Source organism: Crinia signifera, chromosome 4 (assembly GCF_055691185.1).
Source record: "Crinia signifera chromosome 4, ASM5569118v1, whole genome shotgun sequence".
In the NCBI taxonomy this organism is placed as follows: Eukaryota; Metazoa; Chordata; class Amphibia; order Anura; family Myobatrachidae; genus Crinia; species Crinia signifera.
Window position 1 is genome coordinate 275995528 of NC_139220.1, and position 24027 is coordinate 276019554.

At 46.8% G+C, this 24027-nt stretch overlaps 1 protein-coding gene across 2 annotated transcripts; it reads left to right on the top strand.

Moving 5' to 3' along the window:
* Positions 1–6320: 6320 nt before the first annotated feature.
* CNNM4 (cyclin and CBS domain divalent metal cation transport mediator 4) lies at positions 6321–24027 on the top strand. 2 transcript variants are annotated; one of them, XM_083184616.1, is made up of 8 exons: positions 6330–7457; positions 9312–9675; positions 11443–11586; positions 14189–14326; positions 14413–14582; positions 14745–14844; positions 18799–18971; positions 21019–24027. In XM_083184616.1, the coding sequence occupies exons 1-8, from the start codon at positions 6375–6377 to the stop codon at positions 21205–21207; spliced, it is 2361 nt and encodes a 786-aa protein (XP_083040742.1). In that variant the 5' UTR covers positions 6330–6374; the 3' UTR covers positions 21208–24027. The 2 variants fall into 2 exon arrangements, with proteins under 2 accessions (XP_083040743.1, XP_083040742.1); XM_083184617.1 differs by lacking the exons at positions 18799–18971; positions 21019–24027 and adding an exon at positions 14985–17853 and having other exon boundaries at positions 6321–7457.

Sequence of the window (24027 nt, forward strand, 5' to 3'; positions counted from 1 at the left end):
CAACATCCCATGTGAAAAAGAACCCTGATTTTAGTAAGTTTCCCCCCATTGTCATTTACCGTTCCACATTCTAGTTCTCACCCCTTTCTCCAACCTCAACACAAAACCTTCCCCCCCTCTCATGTGTGTGAGGAGACCCCACTCTACAGTATGTGGACGGTGGACCACTTCAGCATCAAACTGACTTAATACCTGCTCCACCAACTCCCATTCACACTGAGCTAAAGTGTATCCTTCACTGACAGCTCCACTGCAATGGCATGGTTGTTATGATTGTTGTAGCCTCTCCCACCATGCAGGTAGGCCCTTGTTCAGGCCCACCTGTGTGCTATTTCCCTCCTGAAACCACCAGAGATAAGGCACTAGACCATGGGTCCTCAAACTGCGGCCCTCCAGATCCCAGCATGCCTTGCCACAGTTTTAACACTCCCTTATGGCAAAACTGTGACAAGGCATGCTGTGATTTGTAGTTTCACAACATCTGGAGGGCCGCAGTTTGAGGACCCATGCACTAGACACTTGGGGATAGTCAAGCACTAGGCCTGTGGTGCTTTACTTGGGTATCCAGGCACTATACCTGAGGGCAAAGGTTAAGGCATTGGGCTTGGGAATCAATGGGAGGTTAGGCTCCACAATACTCCAAGGTGGTTTTGGATGCTAGGCCTAAGTCACCTGACCCTATCAGTGGCGGATTAGCCACAGGGCCCCAACACTTATTGGGCCCCCACCCCACTGCTTTGGTGGTGGGTGGCAGGCAGCGGCGTCTGGCAGCGCGGGGTCGGGTAGCGCTGGCGGACAGGGGTCCCTGTGGTGTATGTGAAGTCAGCGGCTGGGTCCCTGCGGCAGATGGGAACTAGTAACGCTACTAGTTCCCATCCGCCGCAGGGACCCAGGCAGCTGCTGACTGCCCATCAGCCGCAGGGACCTCCCACCTGCCAGCGCTACATGGATGGGGGGGGATGATGCCACCGACAGACCATAATCCGGCCCTGAACCCTGCCCATTGTTAGGCAGACATTAGGTATGTGGCACAAGTCAGGCCTTAGACCTGTGGTGCATATAGGAGGACACTAGTCCAGGGGTTCCCAATCTTTTTTGAATTACGGCACTCTAGAGTATAAGAATTTTTTTCACGGCACCCCTAGGACCACCCAAACAAAGCAGAATAAATATAACATGAAGTAGTTTGGGTTTATATGAGATAGTTATGTGGTAAAGGGCAGGATTTGCTTCTGTTTGTACACATTTTATTATTGGCAGCTGCCAGCACTGGTTTTGCCCACAAATAATTAACCATAAATAATTTGAATTGGTACTTGACCACCAACCCAGGGCACCCCTGCAAGTGTCCCGAGGCACCCCAGGGAGCCACGGCACACAGTTTGGGAACCACTGCACTAGTCCCTGTTTAGGGGGTACCCCTAAAGGGAATAAAGTTATCGGAACAATAGGCCCAGGTCATCCATATATAACCAGACAGACTAGAGCCAGCCATCCCTAATTGGGGACAAGGAAACAAGTACCTGAGGCATAACTTACACTGATGACAGGACGGTGCATCGGATCGGAATCGGAGGTTAGGCACAAACGATTTGGGCACTTTTAATTTCTCAGATTGATGCGTTGGAATCGGGGGAAAAGTGGCCAAAGTGTATGGGCACCTCTACTGTGAATCATGTCTGTGATAGGGTAGGTACGATGTTGTCTTCTTTCCTACAAGAGCCAAAGGATTGTCTGTCAAGGTGTAAGTATAATGCTATGTCTGTTTGTCATCCTATGGGTTACGTGACAGTTTCGAGAGTACACCTCAGTGGGTGATTGCTGAGTAAGTGACAATTGGATGGCTTAGGCTATTTGCCAGTGATGATCATGAACCTCACCATTGAAGATTAAAGTCCATGCGTTGAGGGATGGGCCATTGGGAGCCAGCCACGTCCTCGCTATGCACAACTTGGCTAGCATACATAGGTTGTTGATGTATCTTTGAGCACATTGGTCAAGGGCATCATCCTCAAAGGATGCCAAGACACATACTAAAGGTGATAGCGCATTATTAGGAATTTCTGTAGACTATAGCCCGAATAACCTGCTGCCAGACGGCCGCAATCACAGGGCATGTCCGCAGCAAATGCCAGAATGTGGCATCTGTGAGAGTACATTTTGGGCACCTAGAATCAGCCCTCCCTCCTATATTGAATAGGTGGATAGGGGTGAGATATACTCTATGTAATATATACAATTGAATTTGTTGAAAGCGTGCAGAGGAGGATGTTACAGGAGCACTGGCCATAGCGGACTCCCAAGACTCAGGGGACAATGGGCAAAAGTCCACTTCCCAACGCGACTTCAGCGTCGGAAGAATATTATCATGGTGGGAGGTGAGCAGCGTGGGTAAATATTAGATAATAGGCGTGAATTCCCTAACGATTGGAGTAGGGACTTGACCGGGGCTTCCTGAATTGTGGGTGAGTTCTGGGGAAATTGGGCAATACAAGCGTGCCTTAACTGCAAATATCGGAAGAAATATGCATTCGGTATCGGATGATCCAATTGCAGTTGTTGGAAGAATTTAAACACGTTATCAGAGTAGAGTTGACCAATGGAGGTTATATTGTATCTCCCCCAGACCACCCATAGCTGCTTCCCATTCAATTCCTTGAGCCCCAATGTACCATCTATCGGGGTCTCTGGATCCCAACCCGAGGCCTGCATATCAGAGCTCGCCCTCTTGTGTAACTAGGGGTAGTTTGATTAGTGCAGCATTCCCTGACAGGAGGACCTGAAGAGGTGTAAGCCCCGGGACTAAATTAGACGCCATGCGCGAAGGCAAAGCCTGGCCAGTGGTGTCCTGGACCCAGGTTTATAGGTGAGAGAGTTGTGATGCAAGATAGTAGATATGAAAGTTAGGCATCGCCATGCCTCCGAGTCCCATGGATAGGTCAGGGTATTCAAGCTAATTCTCACCCTCTTGGTAGACCAGATAATGGAGGAAAACATGCCATCTATCTGTTTGAAAATAGATTGGGGAAGATAGATTGGAGAATGTTGTAATATGTACAGCATTTTGGGTAGAGCGGTCATCTTAATAAGGTGAATTCTGCCGGTGACTGTAAGAAGCATTTTCCCCCAAACAGCAACCCGTGACTGCAGGTATTTTAATGTTTTGCGCAATGTAATCTTTGGGATCATTGGAGATCCAAATACCGAGGTACTTGAATTTATCTACCCATTTAATTGGAAGTGGGATGTGTGGATCCTTTGGGCATGGGCCTGCATATGGCATGACTTGTCCCAGTTTATCAACAGGCCAGAGTAACCGCCGAATGTATTTACAATGTCTAATATCAGAGGCATAGTGGTTACATATTTGGAAACGAATAATAGTATATACGAATAATAGTATATTGTCTGCATAACGCGCTATTTTGTCCATTACAGAGCCAACCTCAAAACCCTCCACTGCTTGAGTATGTCTTATAAGACAAGCGAGTGGCTCTACTGCCAGAGCAAACAGAGTAGGGGACAGAGGACAGCCCTGCCTGGTACCCCTGGATAGCGGGAATGATGATATGTACCCATTTGCCGATACCCTAGCACGTGAAGAGGAGTATAACAACTGCACACACCCGATAAACCCTGGTCCCATTCCAAACTTCGATGCACAGATATCTCAATGCCGGTGGAGGTGGGATCCATTTTCCCTCCACTGGCATTGAGATATCTGTGCATCGCTAAAACCATCTAAAGCAATGGAGCTGTCTCCGATATACCTGCTTCCACCATCAGGTTTGGAAGGCTAGCCCCCTGCTAACTACAACACTGGAGGTTTGTCAACAGGCGCCAGCCGCCAGGCGTGCGTGGCTTGAACTGTCTGGATGCTATCGACTACCTTGCTGCAGGAGTCATACTTATTTCACCTAAAGGTATTGCTGCTTACTTATAACAGAGGGGTTGTTATCCACCATTATGCCAGATGATTAAAACCATCATAACTTGGATACTATCTTCATATTTGCACCTTCCTTTATAACCATTTTGTGACATTGGAGAACTACCCACCAATTTACAACTCCTCAATTACCGCTGGGACATCACTTTCTGGAGCACGAGACACTTTATTGAAGGTGGTTTTCCTTAAATATATAGTTAATACCACTCCGGAGCTGGTCGCTTTGAATGTTATTAAATATACATATACATCTATTAGGAGTTTTATTAAACATTTACATTGTGTATTGTAGTGAGTTTTTTTTTTATATATTTATTTTTATTTTCTAAGATATTAATTATTGTTAAAATAAAATCCTTTTTAATCTAAAGCCCTGTACACGATTTTTCACAATTTTCGGTTTGATTTTGCTTATAGAAGCAAAAATCGAATCAAATCCTAAACAAAATCGAATGGTTTTTGTGTCACTTTCGATCTACATTCGATTCGATTCGCGCTCCCGTTTTCACAAAATCAAACAGAAAAATCTACTGTGTAGCTAAGGAAATATCGAATTTGATCTAGTAAATCGAATGTGTACAATGTACCATGAATGTATATCGAATTCGATATCTCAAGCAAAAGTACAGATCTAATGCCAAAATCGAATGGAAAGATCTAATGCCAGATCGAATAGAAAATCAAATCTAACATTGAATCAAAAGCAAATCGATGTGTGTGTACAGGGCTTTACAATCGTGTGGCACTCTCTTATATATATACATTTATTAGTAAGAATTTAATTGTATATAAATTCTCCCATTTGTGTTTAATTAGGCAATTTCCAGATTACCGCTGGGAGCAGCCTTAAGTAGTAGTTTTTATATGACCCACAGTTGTTAATTTATTGGATTATTTTAATATCTTTTGATATATATCAGTGGAGCGTACACTAGTATATTTGCTCCCGATTGTTTCTTAATTAACGAGGAGTAACTGTGGCACACATAGGGCAGGTCTGCATCATAGCAGCTATGGTTGGTTACACCTTCAGTGTAGCACTAGTGAACTGTGGAAATGTCTCCCATCTTCTTGATAGTAGAGTTCTCCATCACCGCGGTAACCATCAATGGTGGATGGTTTTCAACCACTGGCGGAAAAAACATTGATGGATTACCCATAGGCGGCCACGCGTGATGACTTTTTTCACCATTGATGGTCAATCCTGAAGAATAATCAAACTGCTAGATGTCGGGAATGTCTCTCCAAAATTGATAAGGGTGGGAGTTATTCAGGGAACATGCCCCCACTTGTAATTTTACAAGAGCAGAAGCTGTAGCATCCGAGGTCTGTACGGGTATGGGTCATTAGGCGGACCCATATTAGGTTGACATAAATTGAGTCGACTACTGAAGGGCGCCATGGCTTAGGTCGATACATGTAATAGTCAACAGGGTTGGAAGGTCAACACAAGCAGTAGGTCGACAACCAAAAGGATGACATGAATTTTACCCCCGAATATCGACACGGACACAGTCAAAGTGTACTATGCCCTATCAAAAGGCTTGCTGCGCTCCCCATGCTTCGGGCACAGTTCCTCGCTGCGCTTGGCAGACTATTCTGTTCTCACTCCATGCCCTATTTGGATTGTAGGGCATGAAATACCGCCTGTCGACACGTCGGCTCAAAAAACCCTGAAAAACTCATGTCGACCTTGCCATTGTCGACTTAATGCTTGTGTTGCCCTTAAAAGCCTGTTAACTTTATCCATGTCGACCTTCAGTGATCGACCCAATTGATGTTGACCTAATGACAGTATACCGTCTGTACAATACATTGGTGTGTATGGCGTGCTGGGCGAGATCAGGCCACTAGGATGGTGCAGTGCCGTCAGCATTTCCTTACCAATGCAAAGTATCTCCCCTTCCTTGCATCAAATAGGGTTGACCCCTTAAAGTGGGGAAGGAATAATAGGGCCTATGATAGTCTTCTGTGCAATACATGTGTGTGAGATCTTCATTACACAGAGGTTAAAAACACTTATGGACAGAAATTCCAGAGCATTTTGCTACTGTCACCAGAGACCGATGTGTAAGTGTGTTGGCTGTGATTGTGTGCAGTCACAGTGCATGTTCTCACTGTTTGTTTACCACACAGTCAGACTCAGGGCGCAGATTTGTAGAAATTGGGCGGGAAGCTGTGATGTAAGGGGCGTTGTTTATCATGTACGAGGGTGTGACCTGTCGTATGAGGGTCGTGTCCTACCAAGGTGGGGGCGTTAACGCAAGCCGCCATGGGGCGGTCCCTGCGCTGGGGGGGTGTGTCTACGTCAGCAGACACACCAGCGGGCAGTATATGAGAGGGGAAGGAGAATACGTTTTTTTGCAAGGAAGGGGGCGTGTCCTCAAGGTACACAGCCGTCGACGGGGCGTGGCTTTCATAAGGGATGGGCGTGGCTTCGGCGTCGCAAACCCGGCTGTGGCCCTACAGAGTCGCACACGCCATGGCCTGGCCGGGCGTTCTCATCCTCCCTACACTGTTGCTCCTGCTGCTTACCCTGGCGCCGTGCGCCGCCCAGTCGGCCTCCCCTTCCCCGGGCCCGGAGCAGCTGCCCCTCATCCTAGGCTTCAGGCTGGCGAGCAGTGACCAGCACACTTGGCTGTCAGAGAGCGGAGAGCTGCAGGTGACCGAGGGCAGCCGGCTCCAGCTGCGCTTCTACGGGCTGCACCTGCGGCCGGACAGCGAGCAGTTGCTGGCCTTCACAGAGGTCTCCTTGGGGCCGCAGGACAACCGCAGCTGCCTGGAGGACACCCGGGATCTGCTGCGCGATGCTCGGCTCAACGTCAGCGAGGAGGCGGCAGAGGGGGGCGGCACGGCGGCGGTGCTCCGCCTGGAAGTGCAGCTGCTGCGGAAGAGCCAGAAGACCCGGGTGTACGCGCTGTGCACCCGCCGGGGCCCCGGCCTGCCCTGGACGTTGCACCCGGGGCCGGAGGGCCGGCTGCGGGTGCTGGAGGAGCACAGGCCTTTCCTGCCCATTTGGCTGCAGGGCATCATCATCGCCGTGCTGCTCGCCCTCTCCGGCATCTTCAGCGGCCTCAACCTGGGCCTGATGGCGCTGGACCCCATGGAGCTGCGGGTGGTGCAGCGCTGCGGCTCGGAGAGGGAGAGGAGCTACGCCGCCAAGATCGAGCCGGTGCGCCGCAAGGGGAACTACCTGCTCTGCTCGCTGCTACTCGGCAACGTCCTGGTCAATACCACGCTCACCTCGCTGCTGGATGAGCTCATCGGCTCCGGCATCGCCGCCGTCCTCGCCTCCACCTCCGGCATCGTGGTGCTGGGCGAGATCGTTCCCCAGGCCCTGTGCTCCCGGCACGGCCTGGCCGTGGGCGCCAACACACTGTGGCTCACCCGCATCTTCATGGTGCTCACCTTCCCCCTGGCCTACCCGGTCAGCCGCCTGCTGGACTGCGTCCTCGGCCAGGAGATTGGCACCGTCTACAACCGGGAGAAGCTCCTGGAGATGCTCAAGGTCTGTATGAGGGAGGATGGGGGATGTAATCATGTAACCTTGCTGGCCATGCTGTCAGAGGTTGCTGGCACTTGTGTTTCCACACACACCTGGTTCTGACCAGTGTGGCACCTTTGGCAGTATTCTAATGGTGCACCCTTAAATTGCAGCCAGTCCGGTTGCCAGACATTGGGGTCACATCAGTAAGCCATGATGGGGGCGTGTCACCCTGGGTGGCACTGCATTTTGTGGTCTTATCTGGTCTCAGGCTAATGTCCGGGCACAGTACTGAATGCCCTAGCGGGCCAATGGGCTGACTCCATTATGCTGCCTGCTGGATGCCCCTTTGGACCAGTGACACCCTAAGCATTCACCTGTCTGCCCCATGTTCTAACATCCTTCACCTTTGAAAACATGTGTGGTTCCTCTTCCCTGCCTGTGGTGTCTTTCTCTGCTGTGGTGCATATCAGTGTTGAAATATACACCACACTGTGCTAGGAGCACCACAAGAGCGAGACACACGCCCCAGGTAGGTAAACGGAACCGCACTTGGGCCCTTATTCTGATCTGTGCGGAAATTCCCGCATTCTTACGGAGCGGTCAGCACGCAACGGTGTTTTGCCGCATGCGGCCATCGTCCGTAGAAACGCCCACGTGTCCTCCGCATTCGGACGGACTCACTCTTTAAGAACAGGGCGTGTTTACGGACGACATACAAACCATGCGTGTGCGGGAGAAACACTCCGATTCGGCACGGTATTACAGAGTATTACAGAGTATGCTCGGGAATACCGCATCCGAACGGGAGCCAAGCGGTGCTACCGCACGTAAGCGGAGTATTTACGCCAAACAACCCACTATGAAGTATCTTCTGCAATACATCACATGACCCACTTATTCAATTACCTATCCTCATAAAAAACTGCTTATTTGGAATTGGAATCAATTAGATTCCAATATATCCTTACAAGCATGCCTAACACATGCATTGCACACATTAACCCTTACAGCAATGTAAGTGCAATGGTTTCAATTAAAGCACTGACAAGCGGCCTATTAGTGAGTAATGAGTAAAGGAGTAGATTCTATTGGGTTCAGGTGTTAATGGTTGTAGTCATTAGGCGTACGTTCGCCTAGCGCATGAACGAGTGGTGTCCGCAAAGCAATAGTACACTTGTGGACACCGCACATTTCTGCCCTTTTTGATCGCGTGCATTCGGAGTGGTTTCCGAATGTACGCCCCCCAACATAAGTGTACTCCCCCGTGTCCGCCCATGTTTCCGCCCCGTTTTGCCCACTTTGAAACTACGCCCATGTGTCATTCCGCATGACGCCCATAATACGCCCCTATTTCCCGAATGATAGCGGTGAACAGTTCTGGACGGGATCTGGCCGAACTGGTACCGAGTCAATGCGTGGCACATGCGCGTTGCGTTCTCCACGCATGCGCAGACGCCGTAAAGACGCGATCCGAAAGTATGCGGTAAAGTCCGCGTCAATCAGAATAAGGGCCAGGTTTTGGAAGATGGATGGTGCTAGAATGAACGCAACATGACTGTGGCAAGCTCTAGTTCTTCATCTGGGAAGTTCAGAGAAGTAGGTGGTGGAGGGCTTGTGTTTGCTTACGGCACTGCTCGAAGCTTACAGATGTGACGCAGCATTACAGATAGGGTTGTACTTTGTATTGCATTATGGCCGTTTTACTACCTAGAATCGATTTGTTTATTTGTCAGGACTGTTATCTAGCTATAGCTGCTGCGGTTATGTGTAGCCGTGATAGCACCTGTATCTGCGCTGTACAACCTGCGTTTGGTCCCTATCTTTCTGTTGTGAGTTGCATTACCCGTGTTAATGTGGTCTCTCTTTTTCATACAGGTTACAGAGCCGTATAGCGGACTGGTCCGGGAAGAGATGAATATTATCCAGGGAGCTCTGGAACTGCGCACAAAGACCGTGGAGGACGTGATGACCAAGGTGGAGGACTGCTTCATGCTAACCAATGATGCCATATTAGACTTTAACACCATGTCCAGTATCATGGAGAGTGGCTACACCCGTATCCCCGTGTATGAGAATGAGCGCTCCAACATTGTGGACATCCTCTATGTGAAAGACTTGGCCTTTGTAGATCCCGATGACTGCACCACCCTGAGCACCATTACCCGTTTCTACAGTCACCCTGTCCACTTCGTGTTCAGTGACACCAAGTTGGATGCTGTGCTGGAGGAGTTCAAGAAGGGTGAGTGCCATGGTGGCAGGGGCGAATTTAGGGGTCAGGCCGCCCCTAGGCACAACATTTTTGTGCCCTCCCCCCTATTTTAATGTAATCATATATGTATATACATTGTTATTTATATATTTCATTAAAATTTAACTGCTCACTGTACGGAGGACCCGGAGGGAGGGAGGCACTTATTAGTACAGTGATTAGCACAGTGTCTCTGTCAGTCTCTCTCTCCGACTGAGTGCAGGGAGGATCTGCGCGCCGCTCAGCTCAACTGCTGGATACACAACAGCCAATAGACTGTGTGTCTGTAGAGTAGCCAATGGGTGGGAGCCAGCAGCAGTGAGCCTGAGCCCTTTCTGGACGCCCAGGGGGACCGTCGGACCCAGCCACTAAGCGGTGATGTAATGTGCATGGCAGAATGGGTGGGCAGTGGCGGGTGACGAGCGGCGCTGCCGCCGACATATGATAATTCATGTCTGCGGCGGTGGCGCTCGTCACTCGCCGTTGCCCACCCGCTTTGCCATGCTGCTATTTAACAGAATGTCAGCCTGCCTGCCGCCCTTAATTGGTGCCGCCCTGTGGCCGGTGCCTCACGGGCCTAGGCACAAATCTGGCCCTGCATGGTGGAGGTAGACGTCATGCACTGACACTTGTGTTTTTCTGACCATTGTTTGTGGGCTCACAAGTCTTACATTATTATTTTTCTCTCATTGCATAAAAAAAACTCTGTGGTTCTGCTTGTAAAGCTGTTTCATTGTTTTGCAGTGTTGGTGTTGCAACATTGGTGTGTCAGCTGGTTTATTGCTGTGATTGAATTAGTTTCGTACCATTGTATATAGTTGTACTTTATGAATTAGTTTTGTACCATTGTATATAGTTGTACTTTATGACTTAGCCCAGAAGTGTAGAACTTCTACATCTACATCTCCAGAAACTCATTCTGTAAAATGTTTAATCCAGGCATGTCCAAACTATGGCCCTCCAGCTGTTGTGAAACTACAAGTCCCATCATGCCTTTCCACAGTTTTGCTATTAGGGAAAGCTAAAACGTTGGCAAGGCATGCTGGGATGTGTAGTTTCACAACAGCTGGAGGGCCACAGTTTGGACATGCCTGGGTTAATCAGATCTCAATGTATCATGTTCCTGATTATATCTGGACCACTGTGACCACCTTGGACTGACATGGTAGCATAAACCACTGGGCCTGTAGGTGCCCATTTCCGTTGTATTGGTAACACCTGCAATCAGCGCTGTAGGAATAAAGGCCTATTATTTTTTCCCAGCCAGCGAGAATCGTTTTACCACAGGAAATAAAACATTATACTGACAGGTATAAAAACAATGCTGCCCATTATTGTTTAGTCTAAGGAAGCGGTGACCTTGTGTACACATTGGTGCTGGCAGTAGGTGCCCCTTGCCCCCACTTACATTTGTCTTTGTCTAGAAGTCCTTAACCCTTCAGTAAACATTGGTGGGTGATGATTCTAAGCTTGTTATTACCTGCCTGGCACTCGGTACACCAAGTAATATCCCCTGTACACGGCACACATTGTATATGAGATTGCACAACGTTTATTTTAATTATCTCTGTATTTGTTTTCTGTAATTAAAATGTCTATGGGAGAATTCTGCCATACACTGTCTCAGCCGCATGCACTTGGGTGAGGGATTAGGTGGCGACTGTAAGACTTGAGTGGTCTGTGTTTAATCCTACATGGAAAGTGAATATTACATCTGTGTATACACCGTGTGACTTGTTTCTCTCCCATCATCCACAGGAAAGTCTCACTTGGCCATTGTACAGAAGGTAAACAGTGAAGGAGAGGGCGATCCGTTCTATGAGGTGATGGGTCTAGTAACTCTCGAGGATGTCATAGAAGAAATCATCAAATCGGAGATTCTGGATGAATCGGATCTTTATAGTAAGTGAAAACATGCTTCCAAAGATTCAGCACATTACACATATAAACTCCTGGCAGGTATAAATGTGGCCAGCACTGCTGCTAATCAATAGGAGGACAGGGTGCTCTTCTTTCTGTCACTTCAATTATTCAAGGAACAGAAATGCCAGCCTCATATGCTGTGATGTACAGGCAGCGTCTGAGAGGGAAAAAGGCAACTCTGGCTGAAGATCAGGTTACTACTAAACCCCCAGCACACATGGAGAAAGAGTTGTGGAGTGTAGACCAGGGCTTGATAGAAACTCTTGAAATCTGGGAGCCACATAGAAAATGTATAAACCAGTGTTTTATTTTTAAGTTGTGTGGTATCTGCTAATAGCAGACCATACATCAGATGACCTGTACATCCCTTCTAGTCCACCACATACCTCTTCTCAATCAACATAGCTAAACCCAACCCTGTCCTCCTTCCTGCATCATTAACCCCAGTCCTCCATCCTGATTAACCCTTCCATCTGCATCACTGACTCTCCCTCACTCAGTGCTAGACCTGTATATTTACCTATAGAGAGCGGGATGCGGTTGAAATACCGACGCCGGAATGCCGGCACTTTGTCCCCCTTGTCGGCATTGCAGCGGTCGGGATTCTGACCACCAAGATTTCATACTGATCCCCAGAGAACTGCTCATACGCCTGTTACCATCAGATTACTGATGTGCCACTGCTGAGCCTGCTTTGTCATTCAGCCTTCCATTATGTTATTCTGTGCATGGATCAGCTAGCTGCTGTTGTATGTGAGTCAAGGTAGCAATTGGAGAAGGACAGATATCCTGTATCCCATGCCCTGGGCAACATACCCCAAGCGTTAGGTCATGGCAGCTTCACGCCTTTTGTGTGTTGAGCCCTGTGACTGAATTATTTCTGTACAGCCATTGTTGTAGAGAATACTAACATGCCTTGTCACCCAAGTGCTGGATACAGCATACTATTCAGGATTGACCTTTCAAAAAGCAACACAGTTAAACCGATTTAGTATACTGTTGTAAGCTGGGTGGCTGTACATCAGAATACAGATTATCAAATAGGATTCTATAAGTTACTCATCCCCTTTGTATTGATGCATGGTAGGAGCACCTGTAGCTGCAGCCACAGCTGCTGTTAAGCACAACCTATTTTCAGATGTAAACGCTGCAAATTCTGCTCCCTCTGGATGGCATTATTCAGGCTCTCATGTGGTGTGGGGTGTGTTGTGGAATTAGCAGTTTCCAAATAATGCTGTGGAGTCTTTGTGGGATGTCCCGGGCTCTGACAGTGCCACAATGGGACAGGTTTGCTTTCTGTTGAGTTTAAACACCTCCAGTGTGAGGTCTCTGAGTCATCTTCTCTTTTTTTTTTTTTTTTTATCATGATGATGGTCTTGTGTTTTTGTTTTTTTTCTCTCGTTGTCGATGACATTTGATACAATACGTGTAATTTCAGAATATGGTTCTATCAAGTAGTGACAAATCCTGGTTTATGAAAGGCCTATGCTGGCACTATACAATAGGAGTATTGTAAGAGCAGCTTCAGTGTCAACGGCTGCAGAGAAAAAAAAAATTATATTTTTTTAAAGCGTTGACGTATGTTTTGCTGGTAAGTGTTTAGGTAAGGAGGGGATGGCTGACTCTTTATTTTGCTGGATGTAAGATGATATCTGAGGATTTGCAGTGTATTGGCTGAGTGGTACACAGCAGCCTGGGTGGGCAAACAGTGTTCTTGTGTCATCATTTGTGAGTGTCCGCAACAGAGCTATTGCACAAGATAAAGCTTCTATGTAAATACACAGTATTATTACCTTCAGTGATTAAGAAACCCTGTAATCACTAGAGACTAAAAGACTATTCAGTAGAAACAAATGTTCTCATTGAAAAGTGAAGCATTACGATGGCAGATCAGTATGGATTATTTAGGATCAGTTATCTGTGCCGGATCCAGATATCCTGTTATAAATAGGAGCGCAAAACTTGTCAAACTTCTAACTCAGCCAGATAAACCTAAAAACTCGACTGCTCAGGAGCCAGGGTGAGAGGTGCGCCCTATGGGGGGGAATTCAGTTGTTCAATGGAGCTATTCAATTGTAGCTCCTGCCAGGTCTAACCAGCTGCTGGCACCAGCATTTCAGCGTGCACCAACCAGGGGTGGCAAACTGAATATACTGAGAGATTGCAGAGGAACACAAGCAATGTGGAGCATGACATGGGCCTGTGAGGTTTGACCCATGATCTGCATCACAGGTAATGCCTTCCTCCTCAGCTACCACTGAGACACACACTATGGGCCAGTTGCACCAAGCTTCAAAAAGAGCGAAAGTGGAGAGTCAAAAAACAACCAGCCAATCAGCTCCTAACTGCAATTGTTCAAACCCAGCCTGTAACATGGCAGTTAGGAGCTGATTGGCTGGCTGTTTATCACTCTCCATTTATCACTTTTTAAGACTTGATACACCTGGCCCTTTATCGTCACAAGGAATATGGTTCTAATATCACTTGTCACTGTAGTTGTCTGAAGACTCTCCTATTGAAAAAAGCTGTGACTATCGCAATGGTATTGCTTTACTCAACTGTCCTATTTCCTCCCCGGCAGCTGATAATCGCAGTAAGAAACGCGTTGGTCGTCGACAGGACAAAAAGGATTTCTCCGTTTTCAAAGACCCAGATCATGAGCTAAGAGTTAAAATATCCCCCCAGCTGCTCCTTGCTGCCCATCGCTTCTTATCCACAGGTAACAGTAGACATAACTTTGTCATTGTTCTCTCCATTCATCCTCGCTGGTCTTCTGCTCACCCCTGGCTTGTCCTCACTTTGCAGAGGTGTCCCTGTTTGCACCCGCCTTGGTATCGGAGAAGACGCTCCTGCGTCTGCTGAAGTACCCAGATGTTGTGCAGGAGCTGCATTTCAATGAGGATGAAAAGAAGGCGCCGGAACACTACCTGTACCAGCGCAACAAGATAGCCGACTACTTCATCCTTATCTTACAGGTGTGCTGGGTATACTGGTGTGGACTGGACTGGGAATGGTTGCATGGGAGACTGGTGCGCTAAACAGCAGTTAGTAGAGGGGCGTTATTACTAAAGCCGCAGGGCTTGCAACTAGGCCCACACTCAGTGTAAACTACAGTGTAACTTTCTCTTCATTTACAGGGCAAGGTTGAGGTGGAGGCTGGGAAAGAGAATATGAAGTTTGAGTCTGGAGCCTTCTCTTACTACGGTGTTATGGCCATGAATATCACATCATCAAATGGTGAGTGCACCCTGTTTCTTGCTGAATAATTGATGCTCCTGGTTCCAGGGGGCACCATTGACGCCACATAGACTGGCAATGGACTGAAATGAGTGTATTGCTTCCTCCTTATTTCTCATCTTTCACAACCCCCCCACTAGCTCCTGGTCGTCATAAAAGGGGGTCTCTGTTTACAAGGTTAGCAGGTAAAAAACTGCATGTGTATGTATAATGTGTGCATGTTACTGGCACATACCGCAGGGACAGTGTGTGGCTGCCGTGTCTGGGTGTCACAGCAGACTGGAGACTACAAAGCTTGTATAACCGTGTGTGGAGCTGTGTGTGTGTCATTAATACACAAGTTGTCTTTGTTACATAGCTGCTGTGGCGCTTGTGTGAATTGTGAAGCTTTTGGTTTAATCCACATGCGTTTTGGTGGAGCGTATTATGAGCATTTGTCATTGCACTTCCCCTTTATATAACTGTTGGGGTAATCTATGGTGTTATGTTCTTATGTTATTCCCAAGATAGAACAGTATGGGGGGATATGTCCCAATTTTCTAAGCAGATGCTTCAAAGTGTGCAGTTAATCCCTGAAATCTCTCTGGTTGTGTGCGAACCGATGGAGCCCAGTTCGGCTGGTTTATGTCTCCCCTATAGCGCAATGCGGACTTCTGATTTTTCTTAATTTCAAACCCTAGATACGTATATTTACTTGCCTCCATGTAAATTGCTGCTTCTCTGGGGGGCAGATTTATTGTGCCTGGTGAAGTCATAAGGTGGCTGGTGATCACGCACCAGCCAACTAGCCCCTAAATGTCATGCTACATGCAGGGTTTGAAATGACAGGAGCTGATTGGTCTGTTATCACCGCCCACTTTTTCACTTCGCCAGGCTTAATAATACCCCTTTTACACCACCGCAAAAACCCAGGTCAGCGGCAGTGTAAATGGGTCAACCCGTGTACATTTACACAGGACTTCTACCCAGGTCCTGACCTGGGTTGAACACCGCTAGGACCTGGGTAGAGGCTGGTGTAAATAGTCCCAGCACGGGTTGAGGCAAGTGGTACCTGAGCAGCAGCGCCGCAGTGGGGTCCCTGCAGCGGATGCACTCCAGAGGAGACACCAGCTACTCTGAAGGTGCAGTGCATATGGGGGTGTTTGTGAGGAGCTTCTGTGCCCACGACTGCTGAGCTTGTCCATGTTACACAGATTAGTGACTGCAGTGATGAATACCTGAGGGTTAAACAACCAACCTTGGCCAGAAGCATGAAACCCATGAGGGGACTGTCTGCATTAATTCACAGGCAAAAATATGCTCATCCATTTCCTGTGGTATGAGAAGTCAGTAACCTTCAACACGGACTGAGGAGATGCCACAGATCAGGATAGCCAGATAGTATGTGTCAAAATAACATCCAAATGAATTACAGAACCCAAGATTTCCCAGCAGAACATTGCCCAGAGCGTCACATTACCAGATTGCCTTCTTCCCATAGTGCATCATGGTGCTGTCTCTTCCCCAGGTAAACGACTCACACATTTGTCCGTCCTCATAATTTTTAATAAAGCATTATTCATCAGACCAGGCTACCTTCTCCCAGTGCTCCATGGTCCATGGATGCAATCTCTGCTAAAAGACTGGGAGTTAAAGGATTCCTAAACCTACAAAACAGGTTGCTCACATGCCCATTGTAAGAGCTTTTGACATTGTACAGGGGTCAACATGGGCAGTCTGTGGCTACAATCAAACCAAGATTGTTCTTTGACCCAGGGATCTTTATTTGTGGAGAGCCTGAAACCAAAATTATAAGTGGCCGTTTCTTCTGCTGGAGGCTGCTCCTGGCTGCTGCACCAGGCTTACATCGTATACTGGTGCAGTGAATGCGATCACTTGCGATACATATGCAAAAGTACCACATACGTCGTATCGCATGCCATCTAGCCGCCGGGGAGTTGCAGGGGTATCACAAATGTATAGGGGGCTTTTAGACTTTCATAAATGTATTAATCAAAGTCCATACTTTGTGTCGCCTTGCCTTATTTGTAGCGGTGAGGGTCAATTTTTATCAATGCGAGAGATGAGAGCATGGATTAGACTTTTTGGAGTGTTTTGGAAATATTAAGTTTTGAGTTTGTAACATGACATCCAAAATGAAAGGTGTATGGGAGCTTAACGCTCGCACTGCACATGTTACATTTGCATCACCTGCAGAGCGGCATCGTTTTGTACATCTGCAAAAATTGCAGCCTTGCTAACCGGTCTGAATCATAGCCTGTGTGTGTAGAAGTTACTATTTCTTGTGCCACAGAGTCCTGTATATTCTCTATCAGCTGTTTAATGCTGGTGAAAGATTAGCTCCTATCATTAATCCCACTGCATTCACTGCGTCAGAAAATATGTCCCTCAACAATAGGATCGTACTTTTTGTACTTCTGTAACCTTTATATCATCACCTGAATGTTGGCAGTGATTCATTTATATAATCCAAATTCTATTTTAGTTGTACCGGTCCTTTTGAAATCTGTCAATGAGTGTTCAAACAGGAAGATATGTTGGAAACTCCCCCCTCTCTGTCTTCTCTCTAGTCAGGTTTTATAACTTGTGGGATAGGAGGGCTGTTCTACTTTTTGAATATAAAATTGTGAATTTTCGTTTTTTTATTTTTTTTTGTGTATATAATAAGCCTAAGGTCACATATCGCCTAGACAGGTTTTTCCAAACTGTATAAAAAAAAACAGATTTTAAGGATATTCATGCTTGAGCACAGATTGAAATGTCTGGGGTACTAATTAAGTCACCTGTGATCAAGAATGGTTTTCCCCTATAGGCCCCCATACATTAGTCCGACTTGTCCTTAGGACCTGATTTTCCCCTACAGCTCCCCAGGAGAGGGACACACGATTAGGCACTTGATGTGCATGCAATTTATCATATGCAACTCCCGGGAAGCTGCAAGGTGGAGGGAGCATGGGGGTGGCGGACATGGAGGTGGTGGTCAGGGGACGCTCCAAGGCAGCTGGAGGGGGACACAGGGGCGGTGGACGCCGGCGAGTGGAGAGCCGGGCAGGGGGAGCCGAAGCATGGTGCTTCACTGCTGCAAGAAAAAAGAAAAGCCCATACAAATTAACGGGCAGCCTGTGATTGGCTGAGCGCTCTCTCAGCCAATTGCTGACTGGCTGAGTGCTCAGCCAATCACAGGCTGCCCATTCATTTGTATGGGCTTTTCGTTTTCCTTGCAGCAGTGACAGCTCCCTGTTCCACCTCCTCCTGCCCGGCTCTCTGTTACCCTCGCCGGCGTCCGCCACCTCTGTGTGCCCCATTCCTCCCCTCCTCAAAGCGTAAGCCGCGCCTGCCCGCCTCGCAGCATCCCCTGCCCGACTGCACAGAAGATTTGCTAAATCTTCTGTGCAGCCAGTTCGACGTCCCGCACGAGACTGCACCGTCTAGATATGCGATTTGGCCCAATTTCACTGCCTGATCCATTTGAATCGAGTGAAATCGGGAACAAATCGCATAGTGTATGGGGGCCTTAAGGATTGGGCTCTCTGTGGTATTAAAGGCCAGACTACTGAGGTATTTTACTTTCTGGTGTGACATTAAGAATCTGTACAAATTCTTATGTACCATTATATTTCCAATATTATAGCTAAGGGTGAGTATAAAGGTCACAGATCACCAATCATATTTCAGATGACTGAGCAATGACTTTAACATGAATGCCATCAGATGGTGCCTGCTGTGTCTTCCTTCCTGTGTGGACATACACTCCGTTCACACACTGTAATAATGTCTGCAAGCAATGTTTTGCTTTGTTTTTCCTGTTTAAATGGCCAGATGAGCAAGAAGCTTTATTCTCTGCATATCAACCAGTCAGGACTGTTAGCATAGCGTGTACTGATAAACACACCCCGTATAATTTTAGCATCTCACCTGTTTGCCGTATCTTTCCTCCCACCTCACCCGTGACAGAGCTCCGTTCCCCGTCACACGTGGGCAGCCTGAACAGGTCCTCATCCCTCAGCCATGAACGCTCAAACTCCATCTCCTCAACCATCAGCGGCAGCAACACTCAGCTCAGTGCCCAAGTGCAATATACAGCGGACTTCAGCGTTCGAGCCCTCAGTGACTTGCAGTATGTAAAGGTGAGTCTGCAATCTTCTGGTGTTTCTGGTACCCAACACTTATCGCTGTCCTTTCAATGTGATGCTGATTAACAATGCCAAATAAAATTTCAATATCTGAAAATGGTTAGAGGAAAAACTCACCACCTGTGCTTACAGCCAGTCCCATAGTGCAGGGGTCCTCAAACTATTTTGCTCTGGGATCCCATCAGACAATAAAAATATTTACGGGACCCCAGCAAGTTGTTACAGAAGGTCATCACATCACATGTGTAGTCAGCAGACAGCACATACATGGCAGCATTGTGGAGGCACAAAGTGATGTTAGGAGTCTAATATAACAGACAATCCAATAGATTGTTCAGACTCCTTGAATCATTGACTGAGATTAGAAAAGCCATCAGCCTGATGGTCACCAACATGGAGTCGCGACCCCATTCTAAGCAGGTGGGGACCCACTTTGGGGTCAGGACCCACAGTTTTAGAACCGCTGCCATTGTGCATTAGCCTAGTGCTGATAGGATAAATCATGCCTACTGGCTGTCCCATTGCACATTCTAAGGTTGTTCGAGCCTGGCGTTACCAACAGCATTGAAGGCATCTGCGTTGTCGGAAACAGATTGTTGAAATTCACGGACCGTTTTCGACAATCTGTGGCCATTTTCGCCGATCCACTCACTTTTTTCGACAGTTAGAACATTGAATTCTGACTGCCAGATCAGACGAAAATGGCCCAGGATTCAGACAGTCGGAATCCCAGATTGAATACCATCCACTATGTTAGGGGGCAAGCGTCAAAAAGCTGACCTTTTCCTTACTTCGTAAGGGCCCATAATGCTTTGCTGCCATAGAGTTTTTTACAGGAGCTGCTGATTAGATCATTTTGCCTTTTTAATGCATTTCATTAAAGCATTAATAACCTTTTTGTTCAGAAAGGGGATTATCCTTGCTTGATGCAGTTTCCCTTATGTATGGTAGCGGTCTATACCTGTAGTAAGCATCCTTTCTCATAGCGGCACAGTCAGCATAGGTGGTTTTCCTGCAGTCTTTACAGGAAGTTACTCTTACTTCCTGTCTGTGCCTGGTTGTTAGATTCCTGTTGTGGGGTGATGTCATATGCTGCCACTGCTAGCAATGGTCATGCTGTGTCCGTAGCGTCAGACTGAATGCTTCTGGTCAGTGATGTCAGAGCGGATACTGCATCCAGCACACAAATGGCATTGCACTTCTTACATACTGCCCTTTGAGTGTGGTTACACATTGCCGGATTAATGTGCCAGTCCAGGTTCCCTCATTGCACCTTTTTACTAGGACATTCTACTCATAAATGTGTTTTACAGCATTCATCCCTGTGGCTTTTACAATGCTTGCTCTTATTTATTGCATTATACAAACTTGCCTAGAGCATAGTCTGTCATTACTTTCCTACACACCTTTCCCCAGTCATTAGTTCGACAGGTCGTTAGTTTGACATTGTCTAGGTCGACAGTCAAAAGGTCGACTTGGAGTTTTTCACTGTTTTTTGAGCCAACATGTGCCGACAGGCGGTATTTCATGCCCTACCATCCACTAGGCCGTGGTGGGAGAATAAAATAGTGTGCCGAGCTTAGCGAGGCACCGTGCCCGTCGCATTGCGAGTGCAGCGGTGCACTTTAAACTGTGTCCTTGTTGACATTCAGGTAAAAAAACAGTGAAAAACTCCATGTCGACATTTTGACTGTCGGACTAATGACCTTTTCGACCTCTTCCCATGTCGACCATAATGCTGTAGACCAAATGATCCCCACCCCTGCTGGAGATAGATGGCCAGATGCGTTAAACTTCAAAAAGTGATAAAGTGGAGAGCAATCAAACAACCAGCCAAGCTGTTCCTAACTATTTTTAAACCCCAGCCTCTAACATGGCAGTTAGGAGCTGATTGGTTGTCTATCACTTTTTGAGCTGGCCCTGACCGAGTAATTAACATGGAGCATTTTATCGCAATTATGGAGTAAATGGAGCCAGTTAGAAAATAGTTTTACTGCGTGTATTTTGCTATTTTGCTTTTCTAACCTGCATTTACTTACAGATCACAAGGGAGCAGTACCAAGGAGCCCTGCTGTCTTCCCGGTTGGATAGTAGCCCTCAGTCCCCCGAGGGAGGAACCCATAAACCTGATGGCACCTTGTCAGAGCACAGTGAGGTATTGGTGGATGAAACCACCAGTCTCCTGAATCAGAGGAACTCTCAGCACAGCCTGCATCACAATGCAGTTTGACAACACCATCCGCGCTGCCGTAGCATTGCTCTTCCTGTTCTCTACCAGTGGATCAGCCTAGAGAACGACTTTGCTATATCTTACTGGATAACGGTGTGTCCGTATACTGCATGCAAAGCTTTATCCTACAGTGACAAAGAGCAGACCTCCATGAAGACTGGAGGCCGTGGCGCTGCGCTTGTCATGTCTGTATGGGGAGAGCTTTGTCAGCCTCCTGTTCCGGACTGTTCATTATGATGTTTTCCAGACCGTCGGGGGCCAGTAATCGGAGCAATGTTCTGCAGCGCTGGAACATAGACTTGTCTAGAGGAGAACATTAGACTACCAAAGGGGAACTGGCAGAGCGAGGTTCTGCTGTACTTTGGGGATGGTGTGATGCTGTGCAGAGCATCAACTCAGGGAAGGATTTCTACATGTGCACTGGAGACCCCCAACTCTAAAAAGGGGATGTATATGTCTGTCTTCTTTGGGAGGAGTGGGTAGTGCTTAGTCTTCCTATATATGTGGGCGCTCGACTCACATCATTGTTCATTCTTATAACCACCACTTGTCTGATATCTCAGAAGGGGCCACTGAAGGTCTTCCTGTTATTCGTGAAGCCTCTGGGGAGAAGCTAGGGGTGATTATCTGTTACTACTCTGCCCTCTGGAGTCTGGTTTCCTTGTACCCGACATGGATCTGACGGTGACCAGTCTCGGCAGGTGTCTTCTGCTTTAGTGTAGCTTTCCATCAGTGTGAACACTCCTGGTACTATCAGTATGTAACCATAACCAGAGCCATGATATCACCACTAGTATTGTGTTCTGGTCACATGTTGACTATTGAGGACTAACGAGGGAATATCTATATTACTGACATGTGCATCGCTCCATGAGCGGCACCTATGTCTGCACTGAGGTAGCATGCAGAACCTTCTCACAGGCTGCTTTTATATTCATAGTTGTTTACATGGCGAAAGGTGAGTTTTCCCAATGTGTAAATGTCACTTTGTCCATGTCTGTCACTGGACTAAAACACTAGGACCTGTGTCCCAATCATTTGTCCCCACTGATAGGTTGTATTCACACAACACTGACAGCCAAGTTCAGTGTCAGACTTTAGAATAGTGGTTCTGGGCTTATTCTGCATTATTGGGGATACACTGGACAGTGCGGATGATGTCGGCCTCTAGTTAATGCACGGTCTACCCCAAGCTTCCCCTGTGTGTATCATTCATTCCTCCCTTACTGTCCTTATAAAGCACTGCGTTGTCTGTTCTCTGCTATTTGCACTGCTGCACTCTAGTCTTCCCAAAAACAATTCCAGAGGGTTATTTTGGACAAAAAAGTCCTGCCTCGTATTTGAAGTAGATATGTGAATGTTTATTTTTTGCAGTTCTTATTTTGCACTTGGCCTGTTCTGAATCCCATGTTGAACTTAAAGAAGAAAAAAAAAAAACACAGTAAAACAGTATTGCTGCATATTTCTACTAGACCTGGAAAAAAGTGGATAGATGATTAATGAAATGTATACTGAGGTACATTGTCAAGGAATTATATTTGTAATACACTCTGGCTCAGTCTAGTCTGTGTGTATGACGCACACATATTTATTTTTACACTTTCTGCTATAAGCAGAACAACCAAGGGTTTCCTTTAATGGTACTTTGGGGGAGTGACAAGTGTTCATGCCAATGGGTTAATGTTCAATAAGTGCTAAGGGACCTGTGATGGCATAAGTGTAATGCCATTGCACAGGCACTAGTTGGCGTTTTAGAAAGTTTGTATAATCCCCTTCTCATTCAGTAGTGCTCCCAGGTGTAGATCAGTTAGGTCCATTATTAGCTGTCTGTACCCGGTGTCATATATAGCAGATTCTTCTTAAGCCGCATATACAGGGGGCAATCCGTGCTAAGGGATCTAGCCAAATATTAAATGCATGCACTGAGTGTGTGATGGAGACGTGGCATACACAGGGCGATGTGTGCTTCATTTCTAAGCGATCTAGACAAACCGCTTAGTAAATAAGCAAAAATAGCCTATGCCCCCTAAGTCACACCTGAATGGACATTAGAGCATACAGTTGGTCATTGCAGTGGCTAATTACTGAATGATTGTCAGCCATGATGCTGAAAGCATTAGTTTGAGGGTGCAGCTGTAGGGATACCCCTGCTGAATCTAACCAGGGGGGAGGCATTACAGAGTGAGAAGAAGCTGTACAAACATATACAAGCCTTTTATAAATAACCCACCCCTACTCCTAACCGTTATGGGCGGAACCAGTTTTTAATCCAAAATATAACATGGCAATACTAAATGCAATACTTTCCTCATTTTGCATTTAATCCTATTGCAGTTTTACATTTGTGGGGTCAAAACCACCGACAATCGCTAGCTTGCAAAAGCTGAGGTATAAAGATATCTTGCCCGTAATGTCTGCATATCAGTTTAGCCCCCAAGTGGTTCTTTTTCTTTAGGTGACGGGAATTTTTTTTTTTTTTTTTTTAATTGCTTGCTCTTTACTTCTAAAGGGGTGCTTATAATATTGTTTTCCAGAAAATGTAGCATTTATTGTATGCACAAGCCATAAAGCGTCTCCTTCTGCGTTTGCAGTGCCCGGTCTGTAGTGCCGCAGACCAAAACCACCTCGCTCAGGGAGTGGAAATTAAGCAGAATTTAGAAATTCTAATCTATTGCTGTTTACTGAGTTCCAGAAGAAGGGAAATGTTTTTATTTTGTTTTCCTCAGGCATGGTGGTGGTGGGGGGTGAGAAGAAGGTACAATGTGAGATGATTGTAAATATATCTAAATTGTTTAATTATTAAAGAGTTATTAATTCACA